The sequence below is a fragment of the Podarcis muralis genome, chromosome 6 (genome assembly GCF_964188315.1).
Source record: "Podarcis muralis chromosome 6, rPodMur119.hap1.1, whole genome shotgun sequence".
NCBI classification, from domain to species: domain Eukaryota; kingdom Metazoa; phylum Chordata; class Lepidosauria; order Squamata; family Lacertidae; genus Podarcis; species Podarcis muralis.
Genome location: NC_135660.1, coordinates 66,526,250 through 66,545,824, shown reverse-complemented (window position 1 = coordinate 66,545,824; position 19,575 = coordinate 66,526,250). Strand labels below are relative to the sequence as shown.

Genomic DNA, 19,575 nt, shown 5'->3' with positions numbered 1-19,575 from the left:
AAAGAAAGCAACAAGTTAAAACGGTAACAGAAATCACCTCCTGCAGTTAATGTAGCTACGTGGACCTCCTGAGGTAATAAAAATCTGAAGATGGCACTCATAGTGATTTGAGTTGCGCACCCCTGCTTTAAAGTGTAGAACTGCATGCATGAGGAAGAGGATGTTTATGCACGGTGGAGAGAGGAACAGAATGTCTGCCTCCCCAGGGAGAAGCAGCCCCCTGAGGTTTGGTTAAGTACAAAGGAGGAGGGAGGGAGAAAGAAGCAAGCTGAGGGGAGAGAAATGTAGAGGGTGCCTTGCCTCTGAAAGCTGCTCTGCTAGCTGCAGAAATAAGAGATGTTGATACAAAAACAGAAGCAAAGGCAGCATGCAGAGCTGATCTCCTGGAAAGCATTGCTGTATAACTATAATGCAAAAATGGAGAAAACAACTGAAGGAAAGGGCAATAAATAAGTACAACTGTATTCATTTTCCTACAGACAAATGTGGGGCAGGGGATAGGCATTGAAAACCCATTACATTCCAAAAGTTAGGTAAAGAAAAATAACAGTAGCTGAGTGCCTGGTTTAGGTAACACAGAGAGTTAATTGGCTTTGCACTGTGTTCTCCACAAGTGGATTGGGTAGAAGACAACAAATCCTTTCTTGTTTTTCAAGCCAGTGTAGCACCTATGAGCAAACATGAACTCATAGAAGTGGCCTTCTATGTAGGTAGGATGCTTTTAATGTATTTCTTTTTCCTCTTGTTTTTAATATATTTATAAGGGGTTTATTGTATTTTTGTTTGGTTGCCCTGGGCAAGATAAAGTGAGTATAATAATAATAATAATGGCTTTCCCTGTCATTCTCTGTTTTGGAGGAAGAGTCACAGCTGGATAGGGAAGGGTTAACTAGTATGTCTCCAGCTGTGGCCCAAACACACAACACACACACACACACACACACACACACACACACACTTAAAATGTTCCCCTTGAGTGAGTTAGGCTTAAGAAAAGCACACATTGATTGGGTGGATCTCTGTGGGTATTGGAGAAAACCTCTTTTTTAAAAAAGCCTAATATTTATAGGGATGTGATCTTTTTGAAAATTGCAGCTGGGGCATTAAAATCAACTCTTGCACTCTGAGAAAGATTATTATCCATTCAATTTATATCCTACCCTTCCTCCTAAGGAACCCCGGGGAAGTACCCCTTCCCCCACCCCCAAAAGATAGTGTTGGAAAAAACCCACACGCAGGAGTGTGTGCATGTGTGTGGTTGTGATGCCTTGTGTGCATATGTGTGTTTGCCACGTGTGCATGATTGTGGCACATGTAGCAGTGTGTGTGTGGTTGTGGTGCCATGTCCAAGACAGTTTTTCTCATGTGCAGAGGTGCCCACACACACACCCTGCTTTAGATGTTTTTGCGCTACAACAGAACCAATATTGCCTAAACTTGATGGTCCCTAAAATCATTCAGGTTTTTAAATTTTTGGACAAAAATAAGTGCATAGATGTGCTACTCTATACTGGAAACAGTGCAGTTGCGGTTGGCAGAGTTTCATCATATTTCCCATATATATATGCCATTTTTGAGATTCCGGGGTGCTTCACATACCTTATCTCTGTGATCTTTACAATCCACGGTAACCTCTGCTTCTTTTTGTGTGGCCATCATGACTATGTTCTGCCTGCACTGTTGGATGCCTCTGAATGCCACTTTCTGGGGTGCATAAGTGAGAGGTTGTTGTTCTCAAGTCCTACTTTCAGGCTTCCCATGGGCATCTGGTTTGCCATTGTGAGAATATTGGACTAGTTGGGCCACCATCCTGATCCAGCAGAGCTCTTCTTATCTTTTTTCTTCTTCTCATCTCTTATTCTTGTTGAGTTCAGCAGCAATAGCACACAAGCAAGGCTTTCACACTAAAAAACCAACAACATATAGTCTTCATCAAGATGCTCCTTTTCATTCCATATTTATAGAATAACCATACTGGGAGGATTTTGCATTATTTCTAGAGCCATACAATTATGTGTATTTTTTCAAACAAACAAAAATGTACAAAATCATTGCCTTAGTTTTCTTAACACTCGTGTAGACATTTCAGGTGGGCTTTTTTAAAGGAAAAAAGCATTAATATTCACCTTCCATCGCTATCACATTTCAGCAACTCCTAAATTGCTGAACAGAATAGCTGTTTGCTACATTATTACAATGTTTGAAGTTCATGCAGTCATTCCTGTAACTCCTGTAAATCCCCTTTTCATTAGATGCAGCATGTAGCAAATGCCCACAGAGATACTATTCTGAAATGTATATATGCCTTTGTCTATAATGAATATGAAAAGCACTTCTTTTGTTAGTAGTTTCTTTCTGTCAGGTTAAATTTCAGAGGAAACAGGACAGAGGCATAGTGTTCATTGGATCAGTTTGAAAACAATTCATTGATCTGTATATTGAAATTTTCAGTAGTGAGGTTTGTACCCAAGATGATTGTATGGTTAGAATAATCAGTGTCAAGCCCTTTTAAAACAATAAATGAAATTCAGAGAATATTGTGAAGAACAGCACATATTGATCTGAACTGGATTAGTTTTCTGCCATTCCTAGTATTATGCTGCTGCAGTTTTGCTTATCTTGTCCTTAGAGTAGTTTATACATTTTGTCATAGCAATTTTGGAGTACTAAAAGACACCTTTTTCCAGTGCAGAATGGATGCATGAACCATGAGGATTACCCTTCTCAGAGTTTCCAGATTAGAACTGAGAAAGGAAAGGTGGGGCAGTTGCAATCTTTAAGAGGCCCAAGAGAGATTCCTAGTGTTGCTTAAATTGTGGGCAAGGCTCTTACAGGTTTCTTGGACAAGAGAACCTGGGACTCCCATCTTAAAGTGGGGGGTATAAATATAATGGTTGTTCTTTGAAGTATCCCCAAGTAGGGATGTACAAAGGTACCTCAGTCTGTTCATTCACACTTCGATCCAGCATTTTCTGTTATTGGTTTTGTTGAATGGTTTCTTTAAATGTTCATCATTGTTCCACCCGATGTGTATGTCTTTAAGGGGCCAGAGCAAGGGCCAGAGCAAAATAACGAGACCCAGCTTTACAGCTGTGAAACATAGCAGGTGCTGCTGAGTTGTACTGATTAAGCTGTGTCAGCAATTGGGTATAGTATATAAGGAGCAGCACCTAGCTCCCTCATTACCCTGGGGGATGGGTTGGTGGTTGGGTCTGGTTTGTTGTTGATGCATTTAGTGTATAAGGAGTTTTTGTTTTTGTAATTAAAACCTTGTTTAAGTTATTTTTGAGTCCCTTTTTAATGCATGGTCTCCCCAGCAAGCTCTCTGCAGCGTTACTATACTGCAAATAGCCAACATCTTTTTTTTTACACAAGTCTTCTGTTACATCATTTACTGATGTGGAAATACATTTATTTATTTATTTATTTTACTAATATTGTAGTGCACAATAGACATGCATATATCAGTCATCAACATTTACAAACCAGTTAACTTCCGTATGGGTTCCCTTTCAAAGTTAATGAATCTAATCCTAACCATATCTACTCAAAACAAAAACAAAAAATTCCTTCCAGTAGCACCTTAAAGACCAACTAAGTTAGTTCTTGGTATGAGCTTTCGTGTGCATGCACACTTCTTCAGATACATCCCATTGAATTCAACTGGGCTTACTCCAGGACGAGGCAAGCTAGGATGGAAGGCTTGTGTCCTTGATTCAGCAGAAATTTATTCCTGTTTCATTTCCCTTGCTCAGTTCAGGGAAGGACAGTTTTGCATCCTGTTGATATTTTTTGCTCTTTGTGTTTTGGCTTGTGTGAATTACTGTGGGCATAATAAATATTTTACAGGCATGTTCCTTCGGTCGGTCATTGTAATGCCACTTATAAAAGTGTTTGTAAGGCAACATTTTATTTCATAAATGAGTTTTTTATGCAGAAGACGGTTGTGTGTATGCATTTGCTGAAACAATGCTCAAGCTAGTCTATGTTTTAAATATTTGTAGTAAACAGGGTTTTGTGTTTGACAGCTAGAAATCCTCAGATTTTAACTGAGGAGCACAGATAAAATCAACAGGGGACAACAGGTCACTTATTTCCATGTGAAAAGAACAATCATGAATGATGCACTCTATTTTTAAAAGGTTACAATCATTCAATGATACAATGAGACATAGTTAGAATTGCATCCTTAGTGTCTATAGACTGCCTCTAGAAACAAACAACTTTGTTGCATATAAAATTAGCAAACACTTCAGGAAAAAGAAAAGCAGTGAGGCCCCTGTTGGGACAGCACCAATTATACATCAATGAATATGTAAATAACATAAATTACAAGGCAATTTACATATCTCTTTACAATGCTGCATTTTAAAAAACCACACCTTTCATCATATAAAAAAACCTGAGGTGAAAAACCTTCATAACAAGAGTCCATGTGATGATGGGGGTTGGGGACCGAATGGGTGAGTACAAGGAAATCTGCTTTATAGGCCAAAAGATTCCTCTAACATCTCCATCTCAGAGAATCCAAAGACGAACATAGCAAAACGTTGAACAGTAACAAATGACTCAACTCCCAGACCTGTTAGTCAACTGTATAAAGGACATAAAATGTATGTACCCTGTAGAAGGGGTGGCTAACTTTTTACCCTGCAGATACTGTTGGACTATAACAGGCATAGGCAAACTTGGCCCTCCAGATGTTTTGGGACTACAATTCCCATCATCCCTGACCACTGGCCCTGTTAGCTAGGGATGATGGGAGTTGTAGTCCCAAAACATCTGGAGGGCCGAGTTTGCCAATGCCTGGACTAGAACTCCCATCATCCCTGATTATTGGCCACCCTCGTCAGACGTTGGAGTCCACGACATATTGAGGGCCAAAAGCCAGCTACCCCTGCTCTTTGGACCCAAAAAAGGGATAAAGAAAAAATGGTTGGAAAATAGTATCAAGAAGAAAAAGATGCACCTCTCATTAATGGTTCAGAATGCACTTAACCCCTTTCAGGCTGGCTTAAGCACTGAAAAGGGTTGGTATGTCATCAACATGAAATCCAGAATATAGGCATTGTTTTAGCCTCTCCCCTCCCCCATGTGAATCCTCCTGACTCTTGAGTTTGTCCCCTGAGACCCTTTTCTTTGTTTCTCTTCTCATCTGAAGTACGGCAAGTCGGCACAAGGGTCTTTTTTGTGGTAGTCTCGTGTCAAAGGAATGCCCTGCTGAAGGAAATCTTGCCTTCCAATAAACAGCTAAACAAGTTTTTCAGCTGCTACTTTTTCAATAATGACAAAATTCAGTTGTTGCTGTTTTTCTGTTGACTTGATTTTTACGGTTTTGGTTTAATTTACAGTTCTTTTGAGTTTGTTATACTGTTTTAATTTTCCACTGCATTGTTGTTGTTTTTTGCATTGAACCCCCTTTAAGAAGAGCATAGATGTGCATTTAGATATGTATCAGTGCAGAGGCCTATTTCTGTGGATAGATCTCGCCTGCTAGATTCAGGACAATTTTGAACTGTGTTTTCTGTGTCCCTGATACAGTGCGTATTTGTGCAGCTACATTGCTTAAGCTATCTTGCAACAGTTTTGTCAGTTTCTATATAATGCCTGTGGTTTAACTGCAGGCCTGGTTTTTGCTTGTTTGTTTTATCATCCTGTGGTAAACCTGTCAGCTCCATACCCTGATTGCAAAGCTTTCTATATTTCTTGAGGAATACTAGATGCACTACTACCTGCTATGTTATGTCATCTTGTATGTATCAATGAAATATTCTACTGCAACTCATCGTGGGCATATTTTGTGTGAGAGAGAATTTATTAGCCTTCTATGAAGAGGTGAAACTGACTCCTATATAATGCTAACAGTTTTATTTGGAAAATACCATTGGAATTTCCCCAAAGCCATTTAAAACTCAAATGCTATCATAAATACACATTAGTAGTGTTATGGGCACAATGCTGGTGAGAGCTGCTTCTTTGTTGCTACAGTTTTCCTTAGGAGTTTTGCACTTAAAAATACCTGGGTTTTAGGGTCGATGTGTTTTTTACCATTTGGCTTCTCTCTCTGTCTCTGTCTCTCTCTCTGTCTGTCTCTCTGTAATGAACATGTCAATTAGTCACAGAAGATGTTTCTATTGCATTCCGTTATCAGGATTTTGGAACGCTATATTCAAGACCAGATTCCTGGCGCAAGGGTTGTGGTAGAATCCATTGGTGCTCGCAGATACGGAGATGGCTATTCAGAAGAAGACTATTCAAAATCCGATCTTATGGTCTACGCAATTGACCCTCAAACAAACCGTGCTATAATGAGGAACGAGCTTTTCAAGTATGTATTCCATCATGTCATTGTAGCATTATCTCTGTGGTCAGCACTGTGAATATCTGGTTGGCAGAATGGTTATTTTAGTTACTGACTTGACCACATTGCTTAGCAAAATTAATACCCCTCTCTCCTTTTCCACCACACTGTGATTTCATGCACACCATTATGTACCTATAAGCTGTTGATATATGTATATAATATTTATAGCCACGTTGCACATAAGGCTCATTGGAAAGTTTTGAGTACCCATGTAATGCTGCTGTCTCATACAACACATTAGGATTTGAAACTAGATTTATCTTGACTCAGTGTCATTTCAAGGTTGCCCTTCCAGTGCAGATGTAGAAATATATATTTCCCATTCGCTACCTAGCTTTTGGGCAGGGGAAAGAAGCATATATCTAGTTTTTCCCACCAGAAACAGAAAGGTTGCTCTGTTTGGTTTTTTTCCAGATGGACTAGATGCCAGGGCTCAGAATGAGGAAGAACATAGGCTTAGTTCTCTCAAGCAGCTAAGCATTATTGAGGCTTCCTGGGATTACAGTGCACAAAGGAGACTGAGTCATGCTTTCTGAACCTATCCTCCTCTCTCATGTCCTCACCACTCAATCTGTACACCTCTTACCTGTTATAAAGATAACTTCTGCAGCAGGAAGCCTATCATAAGGAGATTGGCTCCATATGTGATTTAGAATCCTGGACAATATAAACCATGAGACAATGAGGACACAACAGAAGGGGAGAGACAGAAACTGCAATAGCACGCTCTTCTTTTTCCTAACTATAATCACATGGGAGGGGACACTCAAACAGGACTCTGAAGGTGAACTGAACCTGTATCTGGATAACTGGTAGAGGCTCTCATGACAGAATGCTCTTCCATATAAAGCATTCTCTGTAACTAGAAAACTAGAAGTCAGGGAGAAAAGCTTAGCCTGGCCAGTGGGAAAGTCATTTTTTCCTCCTCAATAATGCCCTAAATGAAGTACCGTACAATATTTTACTAATAAACACGTTTCTGTCTGCAGTTTTGATCAATGTATTTTCTCCTAATATAATGCAGTTTGTATGCTATTTTCACTAATATATAGTCATTTATTCACACATTACTTCTAATATTTGCATTTTTGTAAACATTGGTTGGAGAACTGCATTGCAAAGGACAGAATGAATTTTGTTCTCAATTTGCATACCATTTTGGAAAGTGTAAAATTGGCTTCAAATATGAACTGAATTGAATTTCTCTCCACTCCACCCCACAAACTCCCTATTCACAAACTTTGTCTGGGATCTTCAGCAGTTGTATGAATGACGCAGTCAGCAAGCTAAGGACATTTGCTGCAATGAGTGTGCATGTGTTGGTTCATTCATTTGTGAAGACTGCTATTTTTCATCTCTATTCCCAAACCTATTTCATCTGTTGCCTTGTATTTGTGGAAAGTGGGAGATCATTATTCTTTCTCCAAACCCCCTCTGGTGCCTGCTGCTGCTTTGCATATATTTTATTGTACCTCTTCTCCCCGAAGGAGAGTCAGGTCACAGTGCTTCATGATGGAATGAGGCAATCTGTCAGTCATATGTCCATGAAGCAAATACCTATGGGCTGCCTTATGAATTGTGATTCGTTAGAGGAATCTTATTCTCCTGTGTCCCAAATCTTGTGTGGATAAATTATAGCACAAGTGAGATAGAAAAGCATGTGCCTGTTAAGAAGAGGTATAGTGAATAGGCTCATCATAGGTGGTGTGAGTTAGAAATAACCACAGAAAAAGAGAGGAGAAAATTAATTTATAGACTAATATTATATTAACAGGTAGCAAATATACAGCCTGACAGTGGTAAAGGTTTGAACATACAAAACAAAACAAGAAAACGTAAGATTTATTCTGTAGTTTCAAACCTCTTGTTTGGTTCCCCCTTTCACATGCAGATACACATACACACTCAAAAAAGAAGGGCTGGATTCAGTCATCAGTTGCATTCACACAGCTATCACTTAAGACAATATAGTTATTTGCACTCATGGTGAGATGTCTTAATCTGCATTTTCTCAGTGCTGTGTTTGTATGCAGGAATATTATCCCTGTGCAAATTTGTCCCATGTTGTAGTATTTCAGTCTCTAGTCATTCTTTTATCCTGCTATGTCCTCTTTTTATGTCCTAAAAGTCATAGTTAATCATGCACTCAACAAGATATTTTATTAGAATCGCTCTTTGGTTTCAATTTATTCAATGGAATGAAGGCAATTTCTGAAATACGGGGTTTCAATGATCCTGTGAAGCTTGCCTAGAAATCTGCTAGTTTACAGATCTCACTGCCTTTCTAGTAAGCTATGTAACAAACAGCCTCAGAATGGGTGTTTTGTTTTGTTTTATGATAGTAGAATATCTTTCTTAGGCTTAAGCCCAGAGCCAGGCTGGTACTCTTCTCTGGCTCAAGACATTTTCCTTGACATGTACACAAAGCCCACTCACATCATGCTTCTGTAGATGGGTCAGTCAGCTGATAGTCCTTTAGACCGGCTACCTACATGGCTGCAGAACAGTCTCCTGATTAATTCTTCCTCTCATAATATGGAGCCAGGAAAAGACCCTTAGTTTTTGTTTCATTTTTTGTAGTTTCTGGCGTGTTGTTTCTGGCATGTTAGTTTGATAACTACTCTGCAAGGATGATCCACAAGATCACAACCACCACACAATTTCTGGTGCTCCAGAAAGCTTCACCAGTGCAGCTGCTCCTGTCACAATCTATACCTGGAAATGGAAACACCTTTGTTGCACACATTACGGAGTTGTTCTTTTAAGCTTCATATGCACAAATTGCATAAATCACTGGTGATACTTCAGCAGTTGGACCAACTCTTTTTTTAACACCTCCCGTCACTGGCTGGCAACTCTACTTTCCTTTCGGACTACGAGAGGCTATTCCATATGACTTCTGTCAGTCTTCTGTGACTTCCTCTTCTTAGCTGCATAACTATAACTGAACAACTAAGAATAAACAAGCCAGGAACTAATAAACTGACTATACAGCTACATTTTCTTATTGTGAATCAGAACACCCAAAGAGCTGCAGCACCCAATAGCCTAGATGTTTTACTCTCAAGTAAATGTACACAGGATCACAGCACATATTAAAAAAAGAACTGTTTCTATACCATCAGCACTAACAGCAGCCTCAGCTTTGTGTAATTTTTAGAGATTTAGCATCTTGTGTTAATTGGTTGTTCTCTCCAACCCTCTACCCCCCTCCCCCAAGACAGGTCTGAGGAATCATCTTGTATCATTTTTCCTTCATTTAATATACAGACTTTGTACTAAAGAAGGTTAACATGAAAAAAAAGTGAAGAAAGTGTGTGGTTTCTTGTTTTGAACAGCTACCGATTAACACTGGCTTAGAAGCAACCTAATTAAACAATTTTCTTATGCTTGCACAGTCAGCCTTTTCCCCCTCGCTTCAAAAGCTTTATAAAATTTAAATCAGCAAAATCCTAGGGAATACTACCTTGGCTTTGGGGTAGAGGTGAATGAGTGTCAGCTTAGCAAAGTAAAGGGGGGAAATGAAGTGAGAGTTTCAATCTGAAGCATTAACATGTTTTAGCTTGTGGCTGGGAACCTCCAGAGGTTTGGTTCAGATAAACTCAGATTCTTATCCTAATCTCCAAAGCTACTCCAACTGGTACTTTCCATCACCTAATCCTGTTGTAAGGAGCTTTGAAGGGGATTCTGTGACCTTTCTTACCCAGCAGATCCTGCAGGGGGATCTTAGAGGGGGCTTTCATTGTCCTTTGGAAGAGTAAGCTGGGTTCTTCAGACACCTGTTTTTTCTTCTTTCCATGCCTCATGACCTGATTCAAGGAATGTCCTTCAGGGAATGGAGAACAGCAGAAAGAATGTGTTTTGGGAAAGAGAGAATGGAGAGAGGTAAATAAAGGACACAAGCCCTGTGTTGTATCTCTCTCCTCCCTTCATGGGCTCTTATATCCTCCCATATTTGCTGGTTCTCAGCAAAGCATAGTTTATGCAACCCACTTTTGTCTGCAGACCAGAACTGGAGATCACAATTTTAAAAAAAATCTTGACTATGCAAACAATAGTTTGCCCACTGTGGACAAAATGTGGCTGTATGACAGTAAAGAGAAACTTAGATGTGACTATGCAGATGTCCTGTTCCTACCAAGAGAGGAGTGAGGGGGCTCAGTTTCATAATCTACTTGGGGCAGGACAGATGTCCAGCAAGACCAAAAAAACCCCAATGCTTACGGCAACATTTCTGAAAAAAGCAAGACAGCTGTCTAGTCACATCAGGAGACTTGAGCTGGTCTGTTGTAGCAGTCAGGCAGCAAGTTTTAAATAGCCATAGTCAATATATTTGCTTTTTTTTTTTTTTTACAAACATATATGTGCTTAAAGCAGTTCCATATTCCAGAGAACATATTCATGATTCTTCTTCTTCCCAAGCTAGGTTTAGGGATGGGACTCCTCGGGCTGCCAGGTATACACTGTGTCTTCTGATCTGAACATTAGTTCATAAAGTTGGCTATGGTTCCCTATTTCAGTATATCAACAGTCTATAGTCACTGGATATTAGGTGATTGTTTCACTTCTCATTAATTGAAGTGCTCACACAGAATGAACCTGCATAATTTTATCTGGTATTCTTGGCTGCAACTCCACATACTTGGAAGGAAGTTCCATTGATTTCAGTGACATTTTCTTCCAGTTAAGTGTGCAAAGTCTTGTGATCAATTATATAATTGCAGTTTTGAACTGAGTGCTGACTTGAGAGTGTCCTGAAGATGCATATGAAGTTATTTGCCAAAGTAACTCCAGTTGTGTGCTACATTGCAATTCCATTACTAGTACCAGGAAAAGGTCACTGTTAGGTACCAAATATTAGGTGCCTGCATTATCTTCTACAAACACGAGAGACAGAGAAAATTTCTCAAGCAAACTGTCTTTGTGAAAATATGTGACATTAAAAAATAAAAAAGGTCCCCTGTCTCATTTTGTACAGTATGCCAGATTTCATCTGGAGTGGAATATGCACAGTTGAGCTATAAAAACCTTAAAATAGAGGTTTGTACAGAAATTGCTTACAGAATTTTTAGGAGAGGCAGTGTTACATCTCCCAAAAGTATACTGCCAGCCAAGCAAAATTCCTTCATGTTCTTCATCAGTACAAATGACATCTAGCATACACGAGCATCATCTAGTGTGGAGTGAGAGGCTTTCTTCTTGCATTACACTTGAATGTACAGCTAGTCTAATGGGGTTGTATTCAACTAAGTCCTACACAGAGTTCACCCACTGAAATAAATGAACCTAAGTTAGTTATGTCCATTAACTTCAATGGGCCCATGGTATAGTTCAGAAAGAATGTTGGGAACACTGAGTCTCCTGATGTTCTGCCCATTTGCAGAACAGCATCTACACCTTGCAATGCATTCTTGTTTTTATGTGGTCTTTTGGGCACTCACTATTATGATCATGTTTGCATTGCATCGGTGTTGTTTGATCCCCTTTGGTTCTTTTCGGGGGTCATTGTGTCTTGGCTCCATTTTACTCCTCCCCCTTTGCCCCCGATGCTGTTCAGCCCAATTAACAATGACAATGTAGGTTTGTTGTGATGCTATGTCTGGTGCTATGTCATTGCAAATGTCACCCCTCTAAAGAGCAATCTGGTGGGTCACTACAGCCCAAGCAGTGAGCCAAGCAAAGCATCCCACCATGGCAGTGAGATCGCATGTGGTTCAGAGAAGGCAAAGAAGGAAGAGGAAACTGTCATCCCCATGCACAAAAATCATTATCAGGAAACAAAAGGGCACTGGGGGGAAATCAGAATGTTCATATTTCCCCCCCAATAAATACTTTTCTGTTTTCTTCCCAATAATCATTTATCTGTGTCTAATATGCTAATATTGGAGTAAATATTAAATAATGTCCAGTGCAACCCTAAATAGGAATACAATAGCCTTCTCAAGCATGGTGCCCTTGAGATGTTTTGGACTAAAACTCCCACTACAAAACATCTGGAGGAGGCATCACATTTGAAGAAGAGACATGACAGCTTGATCTTGCCTGTTTTACTTGCTATTTTATTTTATTTTAATCTTCAAGATTTCTGGATGGCAAACTCCTGGATATCAATAAAGAATTCCAGCCGTACCTTGGGCAAGGAGGACGTATTTTGGAGATCCGCACTCCAGATGTGGTGGCCAATGTCAAGAAGCAGGCCCAAGCCGTAGGCTACACAGAAGGGGCCTTGCTGGCTCTGGCTGTCATCATCATCCTTTGCTGCATGCCTGCTATTTTAATAGTTATGGTCAGCTACAAACAGTAAGTATGCCAGCACTCTGTATACATCAAAGATGAAAGACTGGGCTGGGCTTGGTGGCAGGTTTCATACTTTTGGTCACATTTCCAGCATACACATTTGAGGAGCCCTTCCTATTTAGGCTCCAGGTTCCACTGTCTCTCTTCCTCACCAAGAGCATTTACAGAAAAACTCAAGGCTCTACCCTCCTTGAAAACAGAGGCTCGCCATTTGGGGGCAAGGCCCAGGACTAAAAGGTAGAAGATACACGTCGCAAATAAGGTTCCAGGTTTGTTCCCAAGACTTTAGAAGAACTAACAATTCAGCCAAATGAGCTATGGGTTTCTATTCAGCATACATCAGCTGCCTGTAGGTACCAAACCTTCTACTTTTCTTCTCACACAACCTGATCACCCTTTCGTCATGTTCTGAAAAAGGCCTCTCCCTTTCTGGTATGCTTCAAGGGATCATTGGTGCAGCAATCCAGTTTTTTTTCCAGGGGCTGCAACATAGATTTTTTGCACCCCCTCCATCTTTCAGATTACTTCCATCCTGTGAGTTCTAAACTTCTCTGTGTGATCCCTCTGAGGGAAGTGCAGGAGGTCAAAATGGGCCATTTCAGTGGTGGTTCCCTGCTTGTAGAATGCTCCTATGCCCTTTTAAAATGTGTGGTTTTTTGGGGGGGAGAGGTTATTGGGTTGTTTTTATTTTGATTATATATTTTGTGGTTTTATATTTTGATTTTGTTCTGTGAACTGCCCCGAGACCTCCGGGTATAGAGTGCTATATGAATTCAATAAATAATAACAATAATTTTAGACACCAGGCAAAAAATGTTTCCTTTTACCCAGGCTTTTGGCCCCTAATTTGGAATGTTTTAGGTGTTTGTCTTTGTTAGTATTGTGGTTACTATTATTTATTAAATCTATGTACCACCCTTCAACCGAGGATCATAGGAAGGTTTACAATATAAAAACACAAGGATACATACCATAGTAACAACCAAAAGCAGTAACTCTCCCCCACCACTAGCACATTTAAAAGGCCATAGATAATTTAATTAGCCAAAGGCCTGGGGGGAAGGATGTTAGGGATCCAGACATGCTTCCCTGGAAAAAGCATTCCACAACCAGGGAGCCACCGTGGAAAAGGCCCATTTTTGTATTGCCGCCCTCCAGATCTCTTTTAATGGAGTAGGATGTGTTCAACCTGCTTTTTGCATGTGTGGATTCTTAAGTTTTTGATTTATTTTGGCTTTTATACCTGGCTTTAACGTTTGTATTTTGAACTATTTTGTTGTATTACAAAGTTTGTCAGTTGCTTCATGCCTCTTTTGTGAAAGAGCAGCTAATAAAATTTAGTAAGATTAATAAGGATAAGAATAAGAATACCTTGATGGTTTTTAAAGCCATATTCAATAGTACTCCTGTGTACCTGTCACCTGTGATCTGTACTAAAATAATAAGGAAATATGTGTATTTTCCTCTTCTCCTAAGGTTTTGCTATGCTTTAATCACCAAATATCAAAGCTAGCAAAATAACTATTCAAGTTAATGCAAGAATTAAAGCCAAATGAACATAACTGTCATCATTGGTGCACATAAAATGGAAACATTAAGAATTGCTTTATATTAAAATTGTGTGTGTGTGTCATAGCTACATTTTTCAATACTTTCCAGGCCACTGATCAGCTTAATATCCAATGAATTAATTTTTGCAGATTGTAAAAAAGCACAGTAAAGTTAAATGAATTTTACACTACTTGTTTTCCAGGGTGAAATAACAGTGTTGCAGCACTGCTCTGTGCCTCCTTGTATAGTTTGCAAATAACCAAAAAAATTATTGCTGCTCATTTCTATTAGGTGGCACCTCTGAAATTTTGGTATCCTGTACTGAAGAATAAATCAATGGTGAACCACAAATTATGAATTAATGAAAGTAGAGTGGCACATTTTAAATGGACCTCAAAATGGAGAACAGCCTTGCTATTATTTTTAATTTCCTTTATATTATATCTATAATTTTAATTCAGAAAGTAATTGTAAGACTTATTTTTTCGTCTCCTAACATTTGAAAGCTACAACTCTAGTTGGAATTGCTGTTTTAATCACTGGGGTTTTTTTGTTTTTTTAAAAAAAAACAAAAAACAATACCAAACAATCAAAACATTCCAAATACCACATTGAGAGAGACAAAATACATAAGTGACCCACACGTCCCCATTACACACTGGAAATAATATATCTATAAATGCCAAACATATAGGATTGATTACAGCAACAGATTTGTGAAGTTAACCACAGCCATCTTTAAATCTTAGAGATGATCAGTGACATGATGGCTAAATGAAGAAAATCCAGAATATCAATATAAAGTTCAGAATAACATAACTCTACAAAACAAAAAGTGAATGTGATTTAGGTTCTTCTTGTGAGAAATTAATGACAGAAATTAAGATAGACTAGCTATAAAACGTATCACTGATAATGTTGACTCTAATTACTCTGCAGTGTTGTGCTAGTTTGTTTACAGGCACTGTCTTCCAAACCTATCATGCCAGTTTTTCATAGCTAACAAGTGACCCCTTCTCCATAAGACTGCAATCTCCATCTGGGCTGCTTTCAGGAAATTTATTATTAACGACTTAAACAAAACATTGGCTTTTGTAGACTGTCTTTAGCCAGTGAAATTCTTCGTGCAAATCACATTATTACAATGATTTTTTAAAAAAAACAAAAAAACCTTAAGTAATAAATTGACAACTGCAAAGCATGACCCATTCCCTGCTGGAAATTCCATAGGGCCACTTGAAGACCTTTGCATGCCTTCTTAGCCCTAAGCCCAGTGCACCAGTAAACTATTTGCTTGCACACCACAATAAATCAAACTATGGCTTCGTAGGACTACATGAACATAGAGGCTCCCAGAGAGGAGCTTGCAGCCACTTTGCTCTTCCACAATCCTTAGCTGAGTGTGTCATGGCAGTAAAGCCAAGGTTTTACTTAGTGTGTCATCTAAATCTACAGTTGGCGTTAAGCTCTTTCTTCCTTAACCACGAACAGTGGCCAATTTACATGTGATTGTTTTAAAGGAAAAAAGCTTGCTGTTTTATTTTAAAGAGGGGACATTTATATGACACACCAGCTGCTGTCTCAGAAGATACCGTACTCACATATGAGAATGGTGGTTCTTCTCTTAAGATGGTGTTTTGTCATATGTGGTTTTCCTGGGTATAGTAAAATGCTTAATTTAATTTGCATTGCCTGATCAGTGATGCCTGTTTAGTTTATTAATTGATTCCTTAAGACTGTAGTACTATACACATTTACTTGGGAGTAAATCCCATTGAAATCAACAGGGTCTACTTCTGAGCAGACCTTTATATGATTGCACTGTTAACTGACTAACCCATTAATGTTTTAGCCCTAATGTGATTTGTACAGTTAAATTTAATGCCTTATGAAATTTATTAGATTTCACAATGTGAATTATTTTTACTAAGTGAAACTCACAACTTTTGTTCTCTGTTTTATCACTCTGCATAACAAAACAGATTTAAAGAGTAAGTATTTATTTTTGGCCTTGTTTCAAATGCATTACATAGGATAAATAAATATCACTGGGGATTGTGGCCTGAGGAGAGGGAGGGTGGCCGAGGAAAAATCCCAAGGGCCAGATGGAAAGAACTTGAGGGATACATTCTGCCCCCAGATTTTCCACCCCTTGGCTATTGCATGTTGAAAGCAGAGATCATATTGAAATACAGGTCTCCATATGCCACTTTTAATATTGGCTGAAATATTCCTACGGAAAGCAATAAAGTTAAACTATGAAAATGGCATATATCAGAGTATGCCTAGATTTCAAAAGAGACAGGATAATTATATAGCCTGTATAGTGTAAGATAAGAGTTATCAAGATAGATAGATAAATAGATAGATAGATGTCGTGTTGTACTGCATGGTGTGTTTGTGTGTGTAAAGGAAGTACATTTCCTTAAAAACTGCTGAATCTTGAACATGGCTAGGAATGACAGAGGAATGAATAGTATAATCGCCTTAAGAATAAATCCCGGTGTATTTTCCTAACACAGACTAATCAATACATGGATTGTTAGGTCAGCAGTAACACACTGAGATAATCTGGTTTTATCTGCTCTGTAACACAAATGCAGCATCTTTTCTTAAATTTACTTGGAAATAAGCTCCATTGAAAACATCATTCGCTTTCATGTTTAGGTATCTCAGGTATCCATTTCCAAGAGTGAGAGGTGATATTTAAAACTCTTTCGGAACTCTCACTAAAGGATATTTTATCATAACTTGATTTGCATACAGTATGTCAGAAGCAAATAAAAAAAAAAGTCAGGAGCCAGATTTTATTCTGCCATGTGGTGCATTCAAATTCTCTTCTTAGTATTGTCACCAATCACGAGGTGAAAAACTGCAACAAATATCCCTTTGGGGGCTGTCGCGGCTGATGTGTTCTTGGTAGGAGACCATGTGTGACACTCTCCATTTCCTTTCCATGTGACTCACCAAAGGAGACAAGCAGAATGTGCAAAGACGGCTCGAATCCAGATGGCCTTACCAGCTGGCAAACCAGCAAGCACTCCTGCCCATAATCTCTATGAAGAACTCGGCGACAGCACCATGTAAGTCCTCGGTGATGTTTGTGGTTTAAAATACTAGCAATTCAAAGTATAATTCTAATGCTTCAGAAATTACAGTTGACATTGCTGCGTAAATTCAAGAACAGGGAAGAATTAACAAGCCACTCATGGTGGCTTAAACATCAAGGTTATGATCTATGATGGGGAAATGTTTTAAGCCTGAGGGCCACATTCCAACATGATCAACCTTCCAGACAGCCAAATACCAGTGGTGGGCAGAGCCAAAGGCAAAAATAGCCAAACCAACAGATGTAACCCTTACCTTTGTACAGTGCTTTTTGTTTCTAGAAAAATAGGTGCCAGTACTCACCATGATGTGGTTACTGTAAATGCCACACTTTTTAACAACAACAACAACAACAACAACAACAACAACAACAACAACAACAACAACGTGATGCCAGTACTGTGTACCCTCGAGTTTCCCCAAATGAAAGAAAAGGCACTGCTTTTGTACAATAGGCAACAGGCTAGCCATGTAAAAGACAGGTTTCTGTGTTCCCCACCCACACTTTTCCCCACCCAAGCAAACAAGAGATGTTATCTCACTTTGGTAACACATCACAGAACAGGATCAATGAAAGACATGATATTATATATGAAAATGTGGTTTATAAATATTTAAACAAGAAATAAATGTGACCTGAGGAAGATCCCGAGGGTGCATAGAGATCCATGGAGGGCCACATTCAGTCCCTGAAGTTGAGGTTGCAAAATGGCTTGGTCATAGCAATGTTGGTCAATTCAGCATTGATTGTTTCTGGAACGCATTTGAGGCCCAAGGTTACTCTGATTATACTGTCAACTGTGGTAAGAGATGCTATTACATCAAACAATGCACATTTTTGCCCTTGCACATTTTTGCCCTTGTTGTTCTGGTAAGTCTTATAATCTAGTCCATGTAAATGTCTTTATGATGCCCCCCCTTTTTTTAACATAGGAAGAGTGTTTTCATTTGCTCGTTTGTTTAAATACAAGGCAATTATGAGAAGGATAAGTTTGCTCAGGGTTACTGGTGTCAGTTGCATCCAGGGAAAATGTATCTCAAATAGCATCATATAATTTTCTCCAAAGCATTTTTTTAAAAAACCACTTTAACAACATGTTTGACAACAGCGTATCATTTCAGAAATAGTTTACAGCTTTTAAATGCTGGGCGTGATCCAGCATTCAGTATCATCAATAGAGAGTTGGCTGCAGAAGCCTCCATGTGTGGGCATACCTGGGCAGCAAGCCATGCCTTGGCAATATCATTTTTTGCTACTATACCTTTTTTTCATGATCCGCAGCTTATTGGGTCTGGGCTACCCCTTCTGTGCAGATTATTCCTGCTTAGAGCTATGGTGAGAAGAGACAAGCTATGGTGGGAAGATTGCCCAGGCAGATCCTGTGCCAAGAAGGGTTGTTGCACCAATTTCTAGGAGTCACCACATCCTCGGACAATTGGAATGGGGGAGATTGATAGCCCATGAGCTTTGTGGGTCCTAGCATTTCTCACTGGTCACTGTATCCCGAGTGACATGCCAGTTAATCTGACTTTCAGGTATCAGCAAGAGTCAAGGGTTGCTTATCAAGGCTCAGGGAAGTTGCCAGCCTAGGATAGAAAGATAGAAAGTGTGGTCAGAGCCAGGTCAAGTTCTAGGGAAGGGAGCTCAGGATCTGAGGGAGCAGAGCCAGTGATGTCATCAGAGCAGAGACAAAACAAGTTAAATCTGGAGGAAGCAAAATATGTCACAGCGCCAGGATTCTGTACTGCTGCTTTCACTGACACGCTACTCACACTATGAAGCTGGTTCTGACACCAGGGTTTTATGGCGTAGAGTCAATCCACCATGGAGTCAGCTGTAAATGATGGAAGTGATATTCAAGCAGGCTGGTATTTCAACCAGAAAATTGCATTCTTGACATACAAAACGTCTAGCTTGCCCAGGAATTAGTGCATGGGTGATGCAGGAGGTAATCTTCCATTATTTAGTATGTGGCCAGATAAGTCCATGGCCCTGTAAGGGATGTGATGCCATCCACCTGTACCACAGCATAGGAAGCTCTCTCCTTCTAATGGGTTGTGATTGTAGCTATATACATCAGAACTTCCTGACCACCCCCGCACCTCATGCAGAAGTTCTGGATAGTGCTCAACAAAAAATTTAAGGAAAGTGTGCGGTCACCAGGTTTAGGGTCTGTACATTTATGAATAGCACATGTGAATAAATTAATCTGTTGTTCTTTTTCAAGAGAGTGTGTGTATGTGTTTTATTAACT

General features: G+C 39.4%; 1 protein-coding gene across 7 annotated transcripts in view; it reads left to right on the top strand.

Annotated features, from left to right (window-relative positions):
* PCDH15 (protocadherin related 15) overlaps positions 1–19,575 on the top strand; it is a 621,509-nt gene that overhangs the window by 575,152 nt on the left and 26,782 nt on the right. For all 7 annotated transcript variants that reach the window (XM_077930491.1, XM_077930494.1, XM_077930496.1 and 4 more), the window contains 3 exons: positions 6,152–6,328; positions 12,446–12,664; positions 17,185–17,295. In XM_077930491.1, coding sequence (XP_077786617.1) covers positions 6,152–6,328; positions 12,446–12,664; positions 17,185–17,295 — 507 coding nt within the window. The remainder of the gene's footprint in view (positions 1–6,151; positions 6,329–12,445; positions 12,665–17,184; positions 17,296–19,575) is intronic.